The following is a 19352-nucleotide window of genomic DNA, read 5'->3' on the forward strand; positions in this document are numbered from 1 at the left end:
TTATGACTATTATGCAAAATGAATTGCGAGTATCTCAAAGAATTGCGATTAGGCGATTATGTAATAATTGTGACAGGCCTAGCAGATACCGCATGTCTGCCCTGCTTCCCATTCAGACAGATTTCCTGCTGACCTGGCCCGGGTTGGGTCAATAACAACAATTGACCTTTTGCCCACTTCTCCAAAGCAGCAGAGATATACTATCAATAGCTATTTCGTTTTTTCTTCATTCTCAGATTGATTGTTGAGTAATTTATACAAATACCTGTGGGCTATCTATTCCAAATCTATCTAGATAGATACTGTATAACATACTGTACTACAGTGGTATAATTTGTTGCAGACATGCTTTTGAGTACAGGCCATTATATAAATTATATATGCATGTAGTCAGCCTAACTCATCATGTTCTTATCACTAGTAGCAGTAGGACAATTTTAAGTCAGTAAAATATAATTGCACTGAGTCACATCTAAGGATTACCTTCTGTTATATACAGTATATATTTATATATATTTGTTTTCATTTGATCTTTATTTATACAAGTGGAAGTTGTGATTCAAGATATCTTTTACACAATAATACTGCAACACAAGTATTACTGTATGTGTTATATATATAATTGCATTTTACTTAAAATTGTAAATAATTGTTTTGACTGAGTGCCTGCATTTGGAAACTATACTGTAGATAGGTAAAAGGTAAAAACTGACTTATACTTAGACCATGGTCAATCTTGCATTATAGAAATGGGCCCAGCTGTATTTTCATGTACTGGTCATGCTTGGGTGCTGATGATAAATGGTTGGCTAGAATGCTTCTGTTAACATGATGTTTCTGGGCCGCGGATAGTACAATTGAAAATAAGAAACCAAAGTTCCTACACATGTTTGATAAATGCAGTGGTAGATGTTTTTGTAAAATGAGTTGTTTGATTCAAAATGAGACCTCTTGTGTTGTCTGGTCACTGTCATATGATCAGAGAGGATAGAGAATGTTCCTTGGTTGTTGAATATTAAGGTCAACATTTAAGCCTCTCTAATAGCGTTAGTCAATCTGACCAGCCCTGATCTCCAATTCTCCAAAAGACTGTGGCATGCTATTCGAGGAACTCAAGCTGGCTAATTCAATATCTTAAAATAAAGATAAAATAGTGTTTCGTTGATAATCTCTTTCTCTAGGTTCCCTGATCCAGCTGCCGTCAGTGGAGCGAGGTAAGCTCAGTAAGGTGCGTCTGGGCTCTCTCTCTCTGAAGAAGGAAGGAGAGAGACAGTGCTTCCTGTTCACCAAACACTTCCTGATCTGCACACGCAGCTCCGGGGGGAAGCTGCACCTGCTCAAGGTGAGTGTAAAGCAGTTCAGTCATACTTTTCAGGTTTAAGTCTGATTGCAAGTCTGATTACATCTGCAAGTTATATATATATATATATATATATATATATACACACACACACACACACACACACACACACACACACACACACACACACACACACACACACACACACACATATATATATATATATATATATATATATATATACTGTATATACATGTATATATATTCCCCCTATTATACATTTTTCCATCCATATAAAACAAACAGAAGCAGTATTGGACCAGTTTTGTCACCATTGTCGTGTAATGGCTTTTATACAGTTGAAACAATATATTTTTTCTATACAGTTTTAATGTGTCAGTGGAGGAACTATCAGCTTGTGCATATTTGCTCTTTGACTCTCGTAGCAAGGAGGAGTTTTGTCCCTCATCGATTGCACTCTCATCGAGGAAGCGGACACCAGCGACGAGGAGTGTAAGTTGACTGCACCTACATTATGAGAGGCTCAGTGTGTGTCCTCCATGCTGGCACTGCAGACCAGTGGTTCTCAACCTTTTCACGGCGCGACCCCTAAAATAGTTTTAACTGGGTACCCCCCACCCTGACAAGCACTTGTAATAGTTGAGGCATTACATTTAGTTTGACTCGGTTCCATTGTGAAAATAGCCGATCTACATGCTCGGCTATTTTCACAATTTATGCCTTTGATATTTGACAATTTGGCCAATGTTTAATCATTTTTGGTAGTATAGTTTGTTGATTACTTTTGACACAGCAATGATTTTATTGTTTAAAAAATCGTTAAATTGACACTTTAGATATGTGCAGTTACCCTGTATACACTTATACTGTTGCACATTAAGCTAATCATCTGGGGACCCAGCACAATCAGGGACCACCCTGGGGGTCCCGACCCACAGGTTGAGAACCACTGCTGTGAGTAAATATTTATGGACCCCAGGAAGATTAGCTGTCACCAAGGCGTCAGCTAATGGGGATCCATTTAATAAACAATAAACAATAAACAATAAACAATCTAATATTTTTGTAAGTTTCCTAAATGTTTTCTTAATTATTTTTTCAAAATAATTTTGAAAAGATAGTTAATATATCTTTATATAGTAGTTAAAATAGCCGATGTACAAGTTCACAACACACGTTGTGATGTGTTTTGTAAGTTTGATTCCCGGGGATACACCAATTTTATCTTTTGGTTCTCGAAAAGTTTGGGATCCCCTGCTGTAGACCACTGTTTCTCAACCAGTGGTCCACGGAACACTAGCGGTCCATGGCATAATTACAGGTGGTCCATGGGAAAATGTTTAAAAATATAAATTTAAATTTTGTTTTATTTAAAACATTTGTTTAAATAATATTTCATAAATTCATCAAAATTACGAAAACATTTGAACCAATAGGTGTAGGGAAAACATCTTGAAATTAAATATTTACTGTTAAGGACTTGTTATACAGTACTTTGTTGCGCACACCAAAAATAGCAGATCTACAAGCTCACAATGCGTCAGATGTCCAATGTGTTGTGAGCTTAGTCTTGAGTTCTGTCATTTCTGCCGCAAGACTAAATACAAGGTCTGAAAATGTGTCGTGAATATTTCACAACAAACAATTCATAAAGGTTGATGCTTTTATTTGTGGTGAAAAATCAACCTCATTTTAAAACTAAATCACGTAACTTCATCGCCACGTATTATTCGTGTTCTGTGTGGATACATCTTTACATCAAGGGTGCGAGCACGACTCCAACTCGTTTCAACAATACTGTTTTCTTATCGGGTGCACGGCTTGGAAAAGTAACTTTACAATAAATCTCTCTAAGAGAATACCAGCACTCACGGAACTGTCCTTTAAGGCACATTTATTTATAAGTTGACATGGTATACTGCAGAACAGACAGCAACGCGTTTCGGCGTCAAGCCTTCATCAGTGTTGTGTGAACGCTGATGAAGGCTTGACGCCGAAACGCGTAATTTGCCGTCAGCTCTGCAGTATACCATGCCAACTTATATTCATATAAATAAAAGTGCCTTACAGGACAGTTCTGTGAGTGCTGTGTGGATACGCTCATGAAACAAACAGCAGTTTGAATTCATTCAATTCAATTAATCACACAAAATAAATGCTCCCAGTGTGTAAGGACCTTTAATATGTATGTATATAACCTTATGTAAATCCGGCTTTAGGACCATTAATGTTATTACATATAAAGCCGGCTTTAGGATCATTAATGTTATTATACATGACTGTGCTATGCCTTCTTTTGGAATACATATATTGTTTGCGAGGGGTGAGCTGGTCCAATTGTTCGAAATATGCTAGTGGTCCAGAGCTCAAAAAAAGCTTGAGAACCACTGCTGTAGACCCACAGACAGCTGTTTTCGGGGCCCATTATGCCCCCCCCTCTGCATGCAGGTTAATTGGGTGTCAAAGTATAAGTGTGTAGAGAAACGAGTTCCCTTTCAAATATCACACGGCCATCCTTGTAAATGTCAGGTTGTGATCCTATGACATCACTGGGCCATTTGTTTCTCCCAGGATGCTCTCAGCAGACAGTGAAATGGGGACGCCCACACACAAACACATGCGCACTCTCCGCACACGGCACACTTAAACTTCGCCCCCAGGGGTGCACGGACTAAAGATAGCAGGTCCACTTAATTAACCCCTTCGGTTGTGTGTGTTTATATGTTTTTGAGTGTGTATGTGCATGTGTGTGTGTGTGTGTGTGTGTGTGTGTGTGTGTGTGTGTGTGTGTGTGTGCGTGCGTGCGTGCGTGCGTGCGTGCGTGCGTGCGTGCGTGCGTGCGTGCGTGCGTGCGTGCGTGCGTGCTATATTCCTTTTCATATATTGTGCACAGACTGTCCAACTGTCCAATCTATTGCAACGTTGCTGTCGGACAGAAACCTTATATCCATAATTCAACTTTTTTCTTTTTTTTAAATAATGCCCTAATTCTTTGTACAGAAGTGTCACACAAAACAAGTGGAAAATAGCTGATCTACAAGCTTGTAGAATAGCTATTTTTGCTATTTAATTATTATTTTTTTGAGTGAAAGTGAAAGTGGTTAAGTCTGACTGTGCACTTTGCAGGTTTTTATGAATATTTAACCAATGAAAAGTATTAACAAGAGCTTGTGACTAAATTATATCTACATTGGATCCAATGGAACACCGGTTCTTCTTTCCATTTCAAGAAACAGTTTTGTACATACAAGATTTCCACCCGACAGTGACAATACGGAGCTGTTTGGATGTACAGTATGTGCACATGTCTTATGAACCCACTGTGAAAGTAAGTGAACCACTCTGTCTGTCTGTACAGCTAGGACCAGTGGACAAGCTCAGCTGGACTTTAAGCTGGTAATTGAGCCGTCTGACTCTCCATCTTTCACCGTGGTGCTGCTGGTTCCCTCTCGGCAGGAGAAGGCCGCCTGGACCAGCGACATTAGCCAGGTGACGCACAAAACTGCAGTAAACACACGTACACCTTGACGCGCAGAAACACAGAATAACAAGAGTCTACAGACGGCACTGAGGGCATGTCCCCCGGGCATCCATGAGGCCTTAGTGAGAAGTAAACACAGACAGAGGCACGCGTCCCCCCCCTCCCTCGGGGGGACCTTTGACTCTCAATCTGCCCAGAGCAGCGTCCCTCAACACCACACGCACGCACACACGCGCACGCACGCACGCACGCACGCACGCACGCACGCACGCACGCACGCACGCACGCACGCACGCACGCACGCACGCACGCACGCACGCACGCACACACACACACACACACACACACACACACACACACACAGCAGGAGACACCAAACAAACAAGGCATCCTTTTTCAAACAAAAACGTCCAGATATTATTTTTTGTTTTCATCAGTGTTGGGTCAGGTAGTGTTTGGAAAATAATTATTTGATTATTATTTGTTTTACTTCCCAGAGTGAGTGGGGTTTGAGTGGGTGGTGAGCAGTTTAGATCAATGGAAAATCTGTTTAGATCAGTTTAGATCAATAGAAAATCCAGGGATTAACAGCGTAATCTGTCTTGATGTGGGTTAAAATAAATGACCAGTGGTGGAAAGTAATGAAGTGCATTTATTAGTACTGTACTGTACAGTAAGTTAAATGTTTTGATATTTGTACTTTACTTCAGGATTACATTTTTTTGTTACTTTACACATTGAATCCACAGTATGTCAGAGGGCACTGTCCTCTATATTAGATTAACATCTTTAGATCAGATTATGAATACAAATATGAATCAATACATAAATGATGATACTGTTATGTCAGTATGGATAGCTATTGTGGTATTACTGAGGACTTACTCCAGCATTCTAAACCTCATACAGTATTTGTATCTGTTTCTGTGTTGCATTGTCTGTCTGTCATGTCTATGTCTCCAGTGCATAGATAATATCCGCTGTAACGGCCTGATGACCAGTGTGTTTGAGGAGAACTCCAAAGTCACAGTGCCTCATGTGATCAGGTAAGCCGTCTCTTCACGTCAGCGTTGTTTGATTTATTCCATACGGCATAACTGAGTGAACATGTGTAGATGGTTGTGGAATTAGGTGCTATTCTTTTTATTTTATTTAAGTTCACATTCAAACTGTTTATCAGGATTTCTTTTCAAATTTCAAATTATATTTTATTTTTTATTTTTCACAGAAAGGTGTGACATTCAAATAAAGTTGGACAAACTGGAATGATATAAATTAAAGGCATACAATACAACAACAGACAACAAAAACCTAAAACAAAACAATAACAAAAAGCAGGAAGGGCAATCACTACAATGACCAGTGATTCATTGGCTTTCCAATCCAATGAATCACTTCTTTAATAAATCAGAGCAGCTAGATCCTTGGGCAAGTAATCTATCAGCAGCTGCCATATATTCAATAGTAAAGTTGTTTTCCCTCTCTTTTAATTTGGCACTGACAATTTTAATTGCACACTTAAAGGGATAGTTCACCACCAAAATGACTTTTTTTCCTATCGATTAGTCACCCCATGGAGACTTGAATTAATTGATATTTTTTTGTTTTTGTCGCATTTCTATGCCAATAATTTGATGACCGGCAGCAGTTCCGGTAGGAGACACAAAGAGTCTCCTTTGTGTCTCCTAACGGAACCGATGTCTACCGCAAAATAAATATCTATGAATTCAAGTCTCCATGGGGTGTTTTTCTTGGGTGAACAATCCCTTTGACCACTTTTGACCACTTTACTTCAACGTAAGATGAATAGTGAAAATAAGAACAAGTTCACACTGTGTCGCAATGTGACGCGTTATGAGGTTGTAAATCTGCTTTTTGCACTATTTCTTTTTTTTTAGAACATTTTCACCTATGACCTAATGACATGCCCAGAATAGAGACGCCAGGTTGAAAGTGCTTAAACCGTGCTCATTGTTATCCTTTTGTAACTTTGTATGCTTTCACCTTGTGATCCTCTATGAGTTCTTGATCTATTTTCTTTTAGCATCACTTTACCCACCTTGTTACATTAGCAGCTCGACAGTCACCCGCGCTTTGGTTGTGCTGTGTGCGTGTACGTGTGTGTGCGCCCATCAGATCTGATGTCCGTCTCCATAAAGATGATGTTGACATTTGCTTCAGCAAGACGCTCAACTCCTGCAAGGTCCCGCAGATCCGCTATGCCAGTGTGGAGCGCCTGCTGGAGAGGCTGACCGACCTGCGCTTCCTCTCCATCGACTTCCTCAACACCTTCCTGCACACGTACAGGATCTTCACCACTGCTGCCGTCGTCATGGACAAGCTGGCAGACATCTATAAGAAGCCCTTCACCTCCATTCCTATCAGGTACATGTGTTTTCACAGGGAGGCAGGAGATGCACATTCATGTGCACATAGGGCTGGGCAATACCTGTATAACGGTATTATATCCATGAGACTAGATATTGTCTGGTATTTTGGATATCATTGTATCTTGATACGGCATGAAGACCCACTTGTACTCCCGTCTAACGGACGCGTATTTGCCCATACATTCCGAACACACACCTATTTGCTCACATAATCGGTCCGTACCGTAAGTTGGGAATGCATTCCCCACCCAGTTAAGCAATACCCATTGTACCTGTTGGCGGGGTACTGGATGTGCCCGTTGTTGGGGTACTCAGTGCAGTACCTGCAGTTCCCTACTCGGGAACGATGCAGGTCAGGAACGATGCAAGGTGGGAATGCATGGCCCAGGCGCTTATACAATCCCTTGTACTTGTTGTACTTGTTGTCAGAGTACCCGTTGTACCTGTTCTCCCAGTAGTAGTACCAACTACCATACGACCGATCGACTTCATATGGAGTTAGGGGGATACTGTTATGTTATGTTGATGATGTACATGAGCATATGCAAAGCCAATGGTTCAGAGCGGCCAATAAGGGAAGCCCGATGCCTACCTACACCCCCCCAAACACACAGAGATTGAGTGTGTCCTCCACAGACCCGCAGACAGAAAGATACAGATCTTTGTAATTTTTCTTGTCCCACTCGGTACTGCACACGCCCGGGTCATCTAGGGACACACACACGGCAAGTTTAAAGTCGTCCGGCCGGCCGGTGCCCAAGTTATGCCAGGGACAGACATTTCACACGCATTTAAAATGGCCATGATTTAAGAGAGAGAGAGAGAGAGAGAGAGAGAGAGAGAGAGAGAGAGAGAGAGAGAGAGAGAGAGAATCATAACCCCCCAGTCTAATCAACATCTCAATGAGGTGCTTAGGTTGCTCATAGGAATTTCAATATGACAGGTAGGCTACATTTACCAAATACTATAAGAGTAGTTTACTTTAAAGTCATTATTTCAAGTCACTGAAGACTTGAAATAATGACTCATGAATCTCATGAATTGGGAGCTATACAAATGCAACAATATCAAATATCCCCATTATGCATAAAGAGAGTAAACTTCTATACATGGTGGGTTAATAATGCATGCTGTACACCAAGAATCAATGGTGTTATCTACCTTAAATCATGGTGTTATCTACCTTAAAAATCATTTTAATTCATCATTCATCATTTTAATGTAGAGTAGCAATTAAAAAATGAACAAGCATTTACAGCTCCAGTGTGCATATTCTAATGTTCACATTGCACTCAATATAATCTACAGTATCTCCCCATTTCAAACAGCAGTGGGGAGAAATCATTTTGCAAGCTGAAAATTAAGAAAAATATACAGCCATGCCTGCCTGTCCATTGACCTGGTGCATTAGTTGGATTTTCCAGGTAGGAATTTGTCTGAGAGAAAAGCAGGATATAAAAAAACGGTATGTAATTCACAACATATATGCACAATATCGCAATATCGATATCGAGGTATTTGGTAAAAAAGATTGTGATATTTTTATTTTGTCCATATCCCCCAGCCCTACGTGCATACAAGCCCAAGTAAATGTGCACATACTCACACACGTGACGTGCGACACACTTACAGTATAGGTGTTCACACGTGGATGCATGCGCACATGCACGCGTGCACGCACGCGCACATATCCTCACCACAGCAGTCGCGACTGAATTTTCACCTCGCCTCACCTCTGGCATCATCCACAGTAATATCCTCAGTGTTCATTTAGCTCTGAGCAGCCTTTTTTACACAGTTAAATAAATGAACACTGATGGTTTTAATGTGTAACTTCTGCCATAACACACCTTTTCCTAATCTTTATTCATTAAAGTTTTATGAATATGTGTGCGTGCGAGAGTGTGTGTGCTTTTGTGCGTGTGTGTGTGTACGTACACGTGTGTGTGTGTGTGTGTGTGTGTGTGTGTGTGTGTGTGTGTGTGTGTGTGTGTGTGTGCACGTGTGTGCTCGCACATGTGTGTGTGTGTGTGTGTGTGTGTGTGTGTGTGTGTGTGTGTGTGTGTGTGTGTGTGTGTGTGTGTGTGTGTGTGTGTGTGAGATATGGCTGTGTGAGTGTGTGCTTTACTAGCTTTCTGCTCTTTCTTCCTCACTGAACGGTTTATCCAGATGTGGGGTCACTGCTCTGGAGTCAGCAGCCAACTACTGTACCACCTCTGCCCGCAAGGTTAAATACATACTGGCTCCAGTACATACCCTGCCTGTGTGTGTGTGTGTGTGTGTGTGTGTGTGTGTTTGTGTGTGTGTGTGTGTGTGTGTGTGCGTGTTTGTGTGTTGGTGTGTGAGTGTGTGTGTGTGTGCGTGTGCGTGTGCGTGTGCGTGTGCGCGTGCGTGCGTGTGTGTGTGTAGGCCCGAAAAACAGATGCTTCAACAATGTTGCAATTGGCATAGCCATAGGAATATGTTGTATGTCTCTCTCTCTCTGTCTCTCTCAAGCACGCACGCACACACACACGCACACACACACACACACACACACACGCACGCACACACACACGCACGCACCCACGCTCGCTTTCTCTCTCTCTCTCTCTCTCTCTCTCTCTCTCTCTCTCTCCACGAGTGAGTGTTTATATTCCTACTCAGAATTAATTACCTTTTCAACTGGAAAAGTTGCATATTTTTCTCTGCCTTGGAGCATGTGCGTGTGTGAGTGTGTGTGTGTGTGTGTGGACTCACCATGCCCTGTTTCATTAGGAGAGCAGGGAACAATCTCTCTCACACACACACACACACGCACGCACGCACGCACGCACGCACGCACGCACGCACGCACGCACGCACGCACACACACTTACACACACGCGCGCGCGCACACTGTGTTTTATTTTTTGGTGTTCACATTTTTATTTTGTGTGAATGTGAGCAAAGCTATTAGCCTCCATACTATGTCTCATACGCTGCCATGCAATCGTATCCACCCACCCAACCAACCAACCAACCAACCATCCATCCATCCATCCATCCATCCATATCCTTTCCAACTACAGGGTGCAGTACCACTCATTTGACCGTCTGTCCATCACGTCCATCTGTTCCGACTACAGTTTGAAGATCAAGAACCAGTCTAAGTAACAATTCTCTCACTATCTCTCTTTCTTTCTCCTGCTTCCATCTCCTCCTTCTGTCTCCGCCAGGCCAGAGACTATGTTTTCGCCCCTGTCTGTCCGTCCGTTTGTCTGTGAACAGCTAATATCTGGCACCATTGGACCGATCCGCGTAAAACTTTGCACGCACATGCACTCCCAGTAGGCCAAGGAATAACTTCCTTAGAACTTTCCAAATGCTGAAATCTTCCAAATTGGCCTCATGGTGGCGCTATAACAGGGCACTTCACGTTTTAACTATAGGTCGTACAGTCCAAATAATTTTCCTACATACCTTGGATCATGGCGCAAGTCCTCATGTAGGCCACGCCCATTTCTGCCTGACAAAGTTTTCCACCATTTTCCGTTTTCTTCGAAATACACTTTTTGCTACTACACCTACAGCTTTTGTCCAAATCGGTAAACATAATCTCTGGGGTTATGTGATTAAGATTTATCAGTTAGATTTTTCAGATTCCATTCCAGTTGGCTATGACTACCTTCCAAATTCCACAGGCCCTGGCGGAGACCTGTGCTCAGAGGAGCGCACCTTTTTAGTTATCTATATTTGTCTGTCTGCTCTCCTCTGGTCCTCTAATAGGATGGTTTAGGAATGTAGTGGTTGTTTTCCCCTTCTCATGAACTAAAACACAAATTAATGAATATAGACCAACACAGTCACCAGTTTAGGATGTGAAGCTTTACTATCCTTTATTATATTAAACAGAACCTGTTTATAGCTTTCCCAGTGAGTGTCCGTCACATCAATATACAGTATGTACTTTTATGTAACCAGCATACAGCATCTGGTCTTTCAAAGAGCTCAGACACCCTCCCACTTTTCTCATGGGAAACTTACACAACCCACAGAGGTGGTAGTTGCACCCAGAGCCTTCTATGGAGAGTTACGTCAACTAGGGGGCAGAAACGGCGCCGGTCATGTGGTTCATGTAAACTCGAAATAGTGACAAACATTCATAGACTCCAGTGCATTCCGTAAACTTCCGGTTCAGGGCTTTGTCACTATTCGCCAATAGAAGGCTATGTAGAAGACCTGGCCCGATGAAGGGAACGGAGGTGAAGCAACTCTCCTTATATGGCTCTGGTTGCACCCATTTCAGCTCGATGGTAGACCCGAGGACAGAGGCAGGTAGTTTTCCAGCTTGTTTCTCAGTTGCAGCTCCTATTTGTCTATCAGCATGTTCTCCTCCTCCCTTACAGACGAACTCAAGGCCTTGTCTCTTTTCTCCTGCTGCATTGATCGGTTCCTTTTCTTTTGTCACTGCTCTTCCATCCGCTTTATCTCTCATCTTCAAGCATCCTCCGCCCTGCTCCACATCTCCTCTGCTCGCTTCAAGGTCTTTCTGTACCCCCCATCCATCTCTCTCTCTCTCTCTCTCTCTCTCTCTCTCTCTCACGTCTCATTCAGTTTGCCTGTTCTATTTTCTTCCACAGTTCTCCTGTCATTTTCGCTCTTCCTACTGATGTGCTACTCCTCCCTTTCTTGCCAATCTCGCCTTGCAATTTGTCCTCCCGTTTTCCTGACCGTTTGATGAACAGATTGGATGCGATTAGATGATTGTTGTGTTTGTATATGCATGAACGCTCTTGTCTAGTTGCAGTAGCGCAGTCATACATCATCTTCCGAGGCACTTCTTCTGAGGGCATTCCGGAGCCAGTGCAGAGGAGGGCAGAGTGCTGTTGTGGATGGATGTCTGAAAGGGGGGGGGGTATTAATGGGAGCTGAGAGTAAACGCTGAAATGTATCTGATTATGATTTTAATTTGTCTACAATATGTGTATTTTTGGGGCAGCTCCCATAGTAAATTGGGCATAGCACCAATCATATAATCGCTGTGTCTCCTGTCCATGTCCGGTTCGCAGACCTGTGATCCGTGTCACCCCACCTCTCTCTCTCTCTCTTTGCCCTTCCTTTGCTGTCATTCTCCAATGCGATATAAAGTATATTTTAACACGGCTCTGAGCCTGAGAAAAAGTAAAGAGTAATAGCTGATGTGAGATGTGTGATTTTGAACTATAGGACTTCAAAAGTAATTTTCAAAGTGTGGACATCCATCAGCAGCAGCCCTGTCCTGTCTTATTATTGTGCAGCAGCTGCCTTGTTATAGTGCCCTATACTACTGTACTTATCTTCCCCCCTTTCTTTGTCTTACAGGATCTTATTTTCACGTCTTTCTTAACACAACGCTGTGCGTTCCGTACATTCATTAACATTCTGTTTGCCTCCTGGCTGTCAGGTCACTGGAGCTGTTCTTCGCCACCAACCAGAACAACAGGAGCGGGGAGCACGCCAACGACAGGTCCCCTCGGCTCTGCCGCAAGTTCTCCTCCCCTCCGCCTCTGTCCATCCACTCCCGCACCTCCTCGCCCGTGCGCGTGCGGAAGCTCTCCCTCCATTCGCCCATCATCTCCAGGGCAGGGGTGGGGGGCCTGGACCTGGGCAGCCCCGTGTCCAACCACAGGACCTCCCAGTCGGCGGGCAGCAGCCCCACGTCCGCCCACACGCCCCAGACGCCCACGCCCCAGACGCCCACCACTCCAACGACCCCCGCCCAGACTCCGCCCGCCACCTCCCCGCCGCCTCCCTCCTCCACCTCGCCCCCGCCCGGCGTCTCCAAGCCTGCCCAGGACCAGGCTCCCGTCCCGGCCCCCGCCTCCTCCCCTGACCAGAGCCCCTCCCCCATCGCAGAGGGGGAGGAGCTTCCCAAGATCGACGCCTTCTGTGGCAAATTGAGACGCAGCATCCGGAGGGGTAGGTCTTTACTACTAGTCAAAAACACATACTGTATATACGTACATATATCCATGCTGACGGGTGGAAACCTTGTATGTCCAAAACTGTTACTTTTCAGGAAAGAACCCGTGTTCCAATGGATCCAATGTAGTTACAGTAGATATTATTTATAGTCACAAGCTCTTGTTAATACTTTTGGTTCAATATTTATAAACCCTCAGACACACTTGGCCACTTTCACTTCAATTTTCAAAATCTTAAAAAAGTAGTGAAAATAGTGGATCTACAGTACAAGCTCATGGAGGGAATGACGCGTTGTGAGCTTGCAGATCGGCTATTGTTGCTACTTTTGCACGACACAATTATATGACTAAGTAGGGCATTAATTTTCAAAATATGGAGATATTTTAACAATATTGCTCAACTATGAATCTGTTTCTCATTATGATTTGGACAAATCACTTAATGTCAATATTTTTATTGAACAATTGAACAATTTTATTGCCTACATGTAATTATTATTCAAGATGTGCTCTTTTCTCTTTTTCTATATAACAAAAAGGTACAAAAAGATACAATAAACTAGCAACATATAACCCATCCTCCCACTTATCCTAACTGTACTCAAACCTAACTAAACAAACAAACTATCTAATCCCCACTATTACACTACAGTGTAATTTGCAACAAAACCAGCATCCCATCAGAAACCAAACCAAGTGTCCGTCATATCACAAAACAGTACACAAGACATAATGAACCCCAACTGGGATGCATAACCGGCAGTAATCAAACAAAAAGGCCTCTCTTTATTCAATAACAGGGCCATTACCCACTTCTCAAAATAAAATCATAATACAATCAAAATCCAAAATCTGAAAACATTCTAGTATGGGGGGGATTAAAACAAAGCATAATTAACTGACAGAATAAAAATTCAAATTAAAGTGCCCCCAATTACAATACTGTGTGGAGTGTGCGCACAGGAGAGAAACAGATTAGAATATTATAATCTCCTAGTATCCATTTATTAATCCCCTTCATTATTAACATTCCTGAAAGGATGTGTATGTGTATGTGTGTGTATGCATATGTGCATGTGTGTGTATGTTTGTATTTTTGTCTGCGTTTGCGAGCTCCCATGTGAACGTGTGCATACGTCCATACATGAGATTTAATGTATTTTTTTTACAGTAGGTCACACAGAAAATACTGTCTGTGTCCATCTTATTTGATTCATTACATCGTCTCTATATCGCACGTATAGGACACTCTCTGTTGTATCAGTGTCCTTGTGAGAAAAAAGTGATTTCCTTGCTGGTCTGAAGAGAGAGTGCGATTATACAGGCTTCCTTTGGATCAGTAAAAAGTCATCTCGGTTCCATTTAGTGTCACTTCAAGTTTGGCTGGGTGTAAAAGTCCAAACCTGACTGGTAAAAGCTACTAGGCCAAACACCTAACCAAGATTTGGATCTATACTGTCATTGAATTGTTAGATTCTTGTTGGTTGCCATCTTGTAGTAGGCCTACAGTAATTCCTCAGCAGCATGGTCATGATGTGCCTTCAGACTCAAATGACAATGACACTCATTAGCTCCCGGGCACCTTCTGAGAGCTCCATGCGCTCTGTCTGCCATTGTATTCCCATTAAATTGTCGTACTTCCTTCAGCAATTTTGCAACAAAGTCCCTGTCTTTTTTGCCCATGATCATTCCCCTCCTTCACCCCAGCGATTCTCAGATTCAGTCCTTTGAATGTCCAAGCGCTTTTCTGAAAGGTCTTCCACTTGTCTGGAAAGAGTTGTCACCAAGGTGTCCAATTTTGTGACAGAAATCCTATTCCTAGTCGCCAGGGGTGTACTGTGGATTTCTTTAGCCAATGGAGCGCTACATCACTCACGCGCACGTGCACCCGCTCGCACATACACTCGCACGTCGAGCGATTGCCGATTGAAATAACCTCTTTTATATGTAGGCCTATTGATTAATCCACAATATATGTATATAACATTTTATTCTATTTACTTGCATAATGGGGACACTTTAGTGTTGTCAAATGCATGCATTTACCTTTGCAAACTGCAAATGGGTTGTGGAGCTGTGCTCCACTTCGCTCCACGGGCAGTGCACCCCTGCTAGCTGCTTGTTGCCGCTTCATTCAGGCCCTGTATATCTTTACATTTTGAGCTTTAATTAGGGCGTAGCCCGATACATGTTACGCTTCCGCATAGTTATCTCTCTTCTCAGTGTATCTGTCACGCTAGAAATGTTCTCATCAATCCTGTTACAAATATCAGTTTTAATGAGAGATAGCTCAGCCTGTATTGAATGTATCTCAGACTTTAGTGATGCTATAGCTATAGAACTTCCTGGTTGCCCATACTCAGGATCTGTCACCCCCGCCAAGCCTGAGGCTCCTATCACATTGACTGCAGTTCATACTTTGATGACTTTAGCTCAGATGTTAGTGATGCTATAGCAGTCAAACCCTCCCAGCAGCCTGCTCTCAGGATGCTCTCCTTGGGGCTTGTCACCCCTGTTGCGTCCGAAGCTTCTGGGCGTTCTTCTTCATCATAACCATCTTGGGATTCTTTCTGGTTGGTGGCATTTTGTAATTTGTTAATTCACGTGGGAGTCCATGGCCTAATGAAAGTCAATTTGAGGGTCCGTGACATGAGAACATTTTTAAAGCCCTGCACATACTGGAGGTATGTCTGTTCATTATACTACTCTGTTCTGACTACCCATATTGCCTGACAGAGTTGCCGGAGGATGTGAAATGTTCCCCTTCAAGCAGAGCGTTATCAGACATTTGTTTTTCATCTCTTTGTGTTCTCCAGTTATAACTTTTCGCCCAACCAAAATGACTTCCCACTTCAAAAAACACCAGCAACTATGATCCTCTATTAGTGGCATTAAACATCCCTTTCAAACGGGAGCAAGACACTAACAGCGCATTTAAAGCAGTGAAGCGGTGACAGGCTACAGTTAGACCCTCATTAGCGTATGTATGTGTGAAATTGTGTGTGCGTGCGTGCATGTGTGTGTGTGTGTGTGTGTGTGTGTGTGTGTGTGTGTGTGTGTGTGTGTGTGTGTGTGTGTGTGTGTGTGTGTATGCATGTATGACAGCTGCTACCCTAGTGCTAGGAGACAAAGCAGCCATTAGCCCTCATCCCAGCAAGCTGCTCTCGCCTCCTCTCTGCACTACTCTTTCTGTCTTTTGCTCTATTTGTCTATCTGTGTCTCTATGTATGTATGTAAGTACACACACATATGTATGTATGTATGTATCTTCAACCATATGTATAGATGTCTGTATGTACACATACGTATGTATACTGTATGTACTGTATCTCTGTATAAATGTATGTTGTTGTGGTACTGGCCAAGTATAATGTATTTGCACAAACCTGGAATTTGTATCTCTCGATGTATGTATAAGTATACGTACAGTATGCATCTCTTGATGTATAAAATGTATGTACAGAATCAGATGTACGCATATATTTATCTCTCAATGAATAAATGTATGTATGTATCTCTCTGTATGCATGTGATGTATGCACGTACAGTATGTACTCGTATGTATCTACTGTATGTACAGACAGGTGACCAATTAAAGGAAGAATGCAGATAAGTGCCGTAGTAAGGTGTTGGGCCACCACGAGCTGCCAGAACATCTTCAATGCTCCTTAGCATCGATTGTGCAAGTGTCTGGAACTCTACTGGAGGATTCAACACCATTCTAACAAACGATATTCCCTCATTTGGTGTTTTGACGTTGGTGACGATTTCAGTCCCAAAAAATTGGGAAAGAAATCAATTGAGTTCAGATCTGGTGACTGTGAAGGCCATTTTATATTATTTAACATAATTTTCATGCCATTCAGTGACCCCTTGTGCCCTGTGGATGGGGTCATTGTCGTTGTAGAGATTGCTCCCATCAGGATAGGAATATTTCATCATAGGATAAAGGTGATCACTCAGAATAACTTTGTTGATGTGCAGTACCCTTCACTCTAAGGGGACAAGTGGACCCAAACCATGCCAGGAAAATGCCCGGCACAGCATAACAGACCCCCTCACTGTCACTGTCAAGCATTCAGGCCTGTACCGTTCTCTTGTCATAAAAACTAAACTAGTGAACAAATAGTCATTTTTATGCCATAAATGCACTTGCCCACCTTAAGAATTATGGTGAAGGATGACTCATCTTTTTTTCCACATGTTTGTAGACCAGTACCTATGGTTTTTGCACCACTGAACTCTCAAATGTGCATTTGTCTTTGAAATGAGGGTTTTATGGTACTGCAACACTATAACATCTATATCTACTATAACATCCCTCTAGTATGTTGTCGTTTACGGACTGTTCTTTGGGACACAGTCTGATCATGTCCTGCATTCTCAGTCGCCTGAGGAAACGTTGTTCTTCTGTTTTTCCTTACATTATCGCATTAATGCATGAGCATCACAGTTATCGAATGAATATGTTCACTAGTAAGAGACACACCTCAAGTTTAACATTTTATTGAAACGACATTAGATTAATGTAGAAGGGGATGAGGAACCCAAGGTGGGGCGAGACTCAGGGTGGGGAGTAGTCTCGGGAGCTGACGGCCATCGTAGCTCTACTCGGGGAGCGGTCGGTCGTCTCTGCTCCGTCACTGCCTCCCTGGATTCCTAGAGAAGTAGAGGAAGAAGAGCAAGAATCGAGGGGGAAGGAGGAGGTTGGGGTGGAAGAGGACGAACTTGAAAGCAATGAATGGCAGAAAGAGACGATCTACAAGCGCAGTACTCACAACCCATGTTTGGTCTGTCGTGGAGCAGAACTTGCAAACTTGCGAAATCGCAGGTGTATTTATACTGTGGTGATTGCAACAAGGATTGGCTGAGGTGAGTGGAGGCAGGTGTAGTGGATACGGGTGATTATGGCTAATGAGTGAAGGTAGGTGTGGTAGATAGGGAAGCGATTGAGGACGAGGAGTGGCCGTGATAAGCAGAGGGTGGTCGCCACTCTTGAACCTAAGTTGTATACAACTACATTATGTAGAAGAAAGAAAAAACACCAAAAATATATTCATATGTACCTATACAGTAATGTGTGCGTGCGTGCGTGCTTGCGTGTGTGTGTGGCAGGCAGGCAGGCTCTCTAGCCTCACTTTCTCTCATATTCTGTCTCTGTGGGTGTGTGCCCTTACCCTGACACATCATTATGTTCACATGACACTGTTCACATATGTACAGTAATGTGGGTACAACAGAACAGTCAGGATAATGAAAAATATACACTCTATAGCGAATGAAATTCAGTGCCTAAATATATATACAGTATATGCACAGTATTGTCATTGACAACGCTGCAAGCAGCACGTCCAGGTGCCAAGCTATCACACGTTCTGCACGGCCCCGGATAAGAGCCAATTAGTTGGCATAACGACTAAATTGGGAGAAAAAACAACAAAAAATCATAATTATGTCAAAGGTTTCATTCATACAGTATGTCAAAAGTAGAAGGAAATGTTGGGGAAATGTGCTTGCTTTTGAGCAAAGCCAAGCTTTTAGAACCTCACTGAGAGAAATTCCCCCCTGATGTTTCCTGTTGAGATGAGTGGATTTGTTGCTGAGTGAACGTCCCTTTGTTCTGTCAGTATAGTATACAGTACATGCGTTGTCATTGAAACCCTGTCGTTCTCTCTAGCGGTGTTGGAGTCTGTGTCGTTAGAAAAGATCATCCCAGAGGCTCCTCAGAACCATGACGCAGGAGACATGTCTCCCTGTCGCTCCCCGTCCACACCCCGTCACCTCCGCTTCAGACAGCCTGGAGGTAAGACTGTGTGTAGTAATCTGCATGCTTCTGTGCACGCCTGTGTGTGCATGCATTGAAGTGTATTAGTGTGTGTGTGCGTGGCTGCGTTCGGGCGTGCGTGTCTGCCCATGTTTGTGACCAGAGCGCATAGCCATGGTCATTGTCTGGGGCTCCAAAGCCATAGGGCCTTCACAGGGCAATGTTGTACCCATTGACAGGCTCCTCTGCGGGGATACAGAGCCATGCAAAGGCTCCCTGGCTGACCCTGGAACCTCAAATCATCATTTCAGAAGCTTAATGCAAAGCTAAAACACACCCAGATCACAGCACAAAGGCCCCTGTGTGTGTGTGTGTGTGTGTGTGTGTGTGTGTGTTTGGGTCCATTTTCCTTTACTTGCGCCTAGTTAAATAGTTAGTTTGGAAGACATTAACGGAACACCATAATGTACCG

The 19352-nt window shown here is 43.0% G+C and overlaps 1 protein-coding gene across 1 annotated transcript in view; it reads left to right on the forward strand.

The window, feature by feature from the left end:
* rasgrf2b (Ras protein-specific guanine nucleotide-releasing factor 2b) overlaps positions 1-19352 on the forward strand; it is a gene marked incomplete at its 3' end in the record, with an annotated part of 59064 nt that overhangs the window by 24820 nt on the left and 14892 nt on the right. Inside the window, exons 11-18 of the mRNA XM_084055445.1 lie at positions 1182-1342; positions 1747-1813; positions 4680-4810; positions 5766-5848; positions 6939-7187; positions 10243-10323; positions 12597-13111; positions 18794-18919. Coding sequence (XP_083911571.1) covers positions 1182-1342; positions 1747-1813; positions 4680-4810; positions 5766-5848; positions 6939-7187; positions 10243-10323; positions 12597-13111; positions 18794-18919 — 1413 coding nt within the window. The remainder of the gene's footprint in view (positions 1-1181; positions 1343-1746; positions 1814-4679; positions 4811-5765; positions 5849-6938; positions 7188-10242; positions 10324-12596; positions 13112-18793; positions 18920-19352) is intronic.

Source organism: Gymnoscopelus microlampas, assembly GCF_963454915.1.
Source record: "Gymnoscopelus microlampas genome assembly, chromosome: 4".
In the NCBI taxonomy this organism is placed as follows: domain Eukaryota; kingdom Metazoa; phylum Chordata; class Actinopteri; order Myctophiformes; family Myctophidae; genus Gymnoscopelus; species Gymnoscopelus microlampas.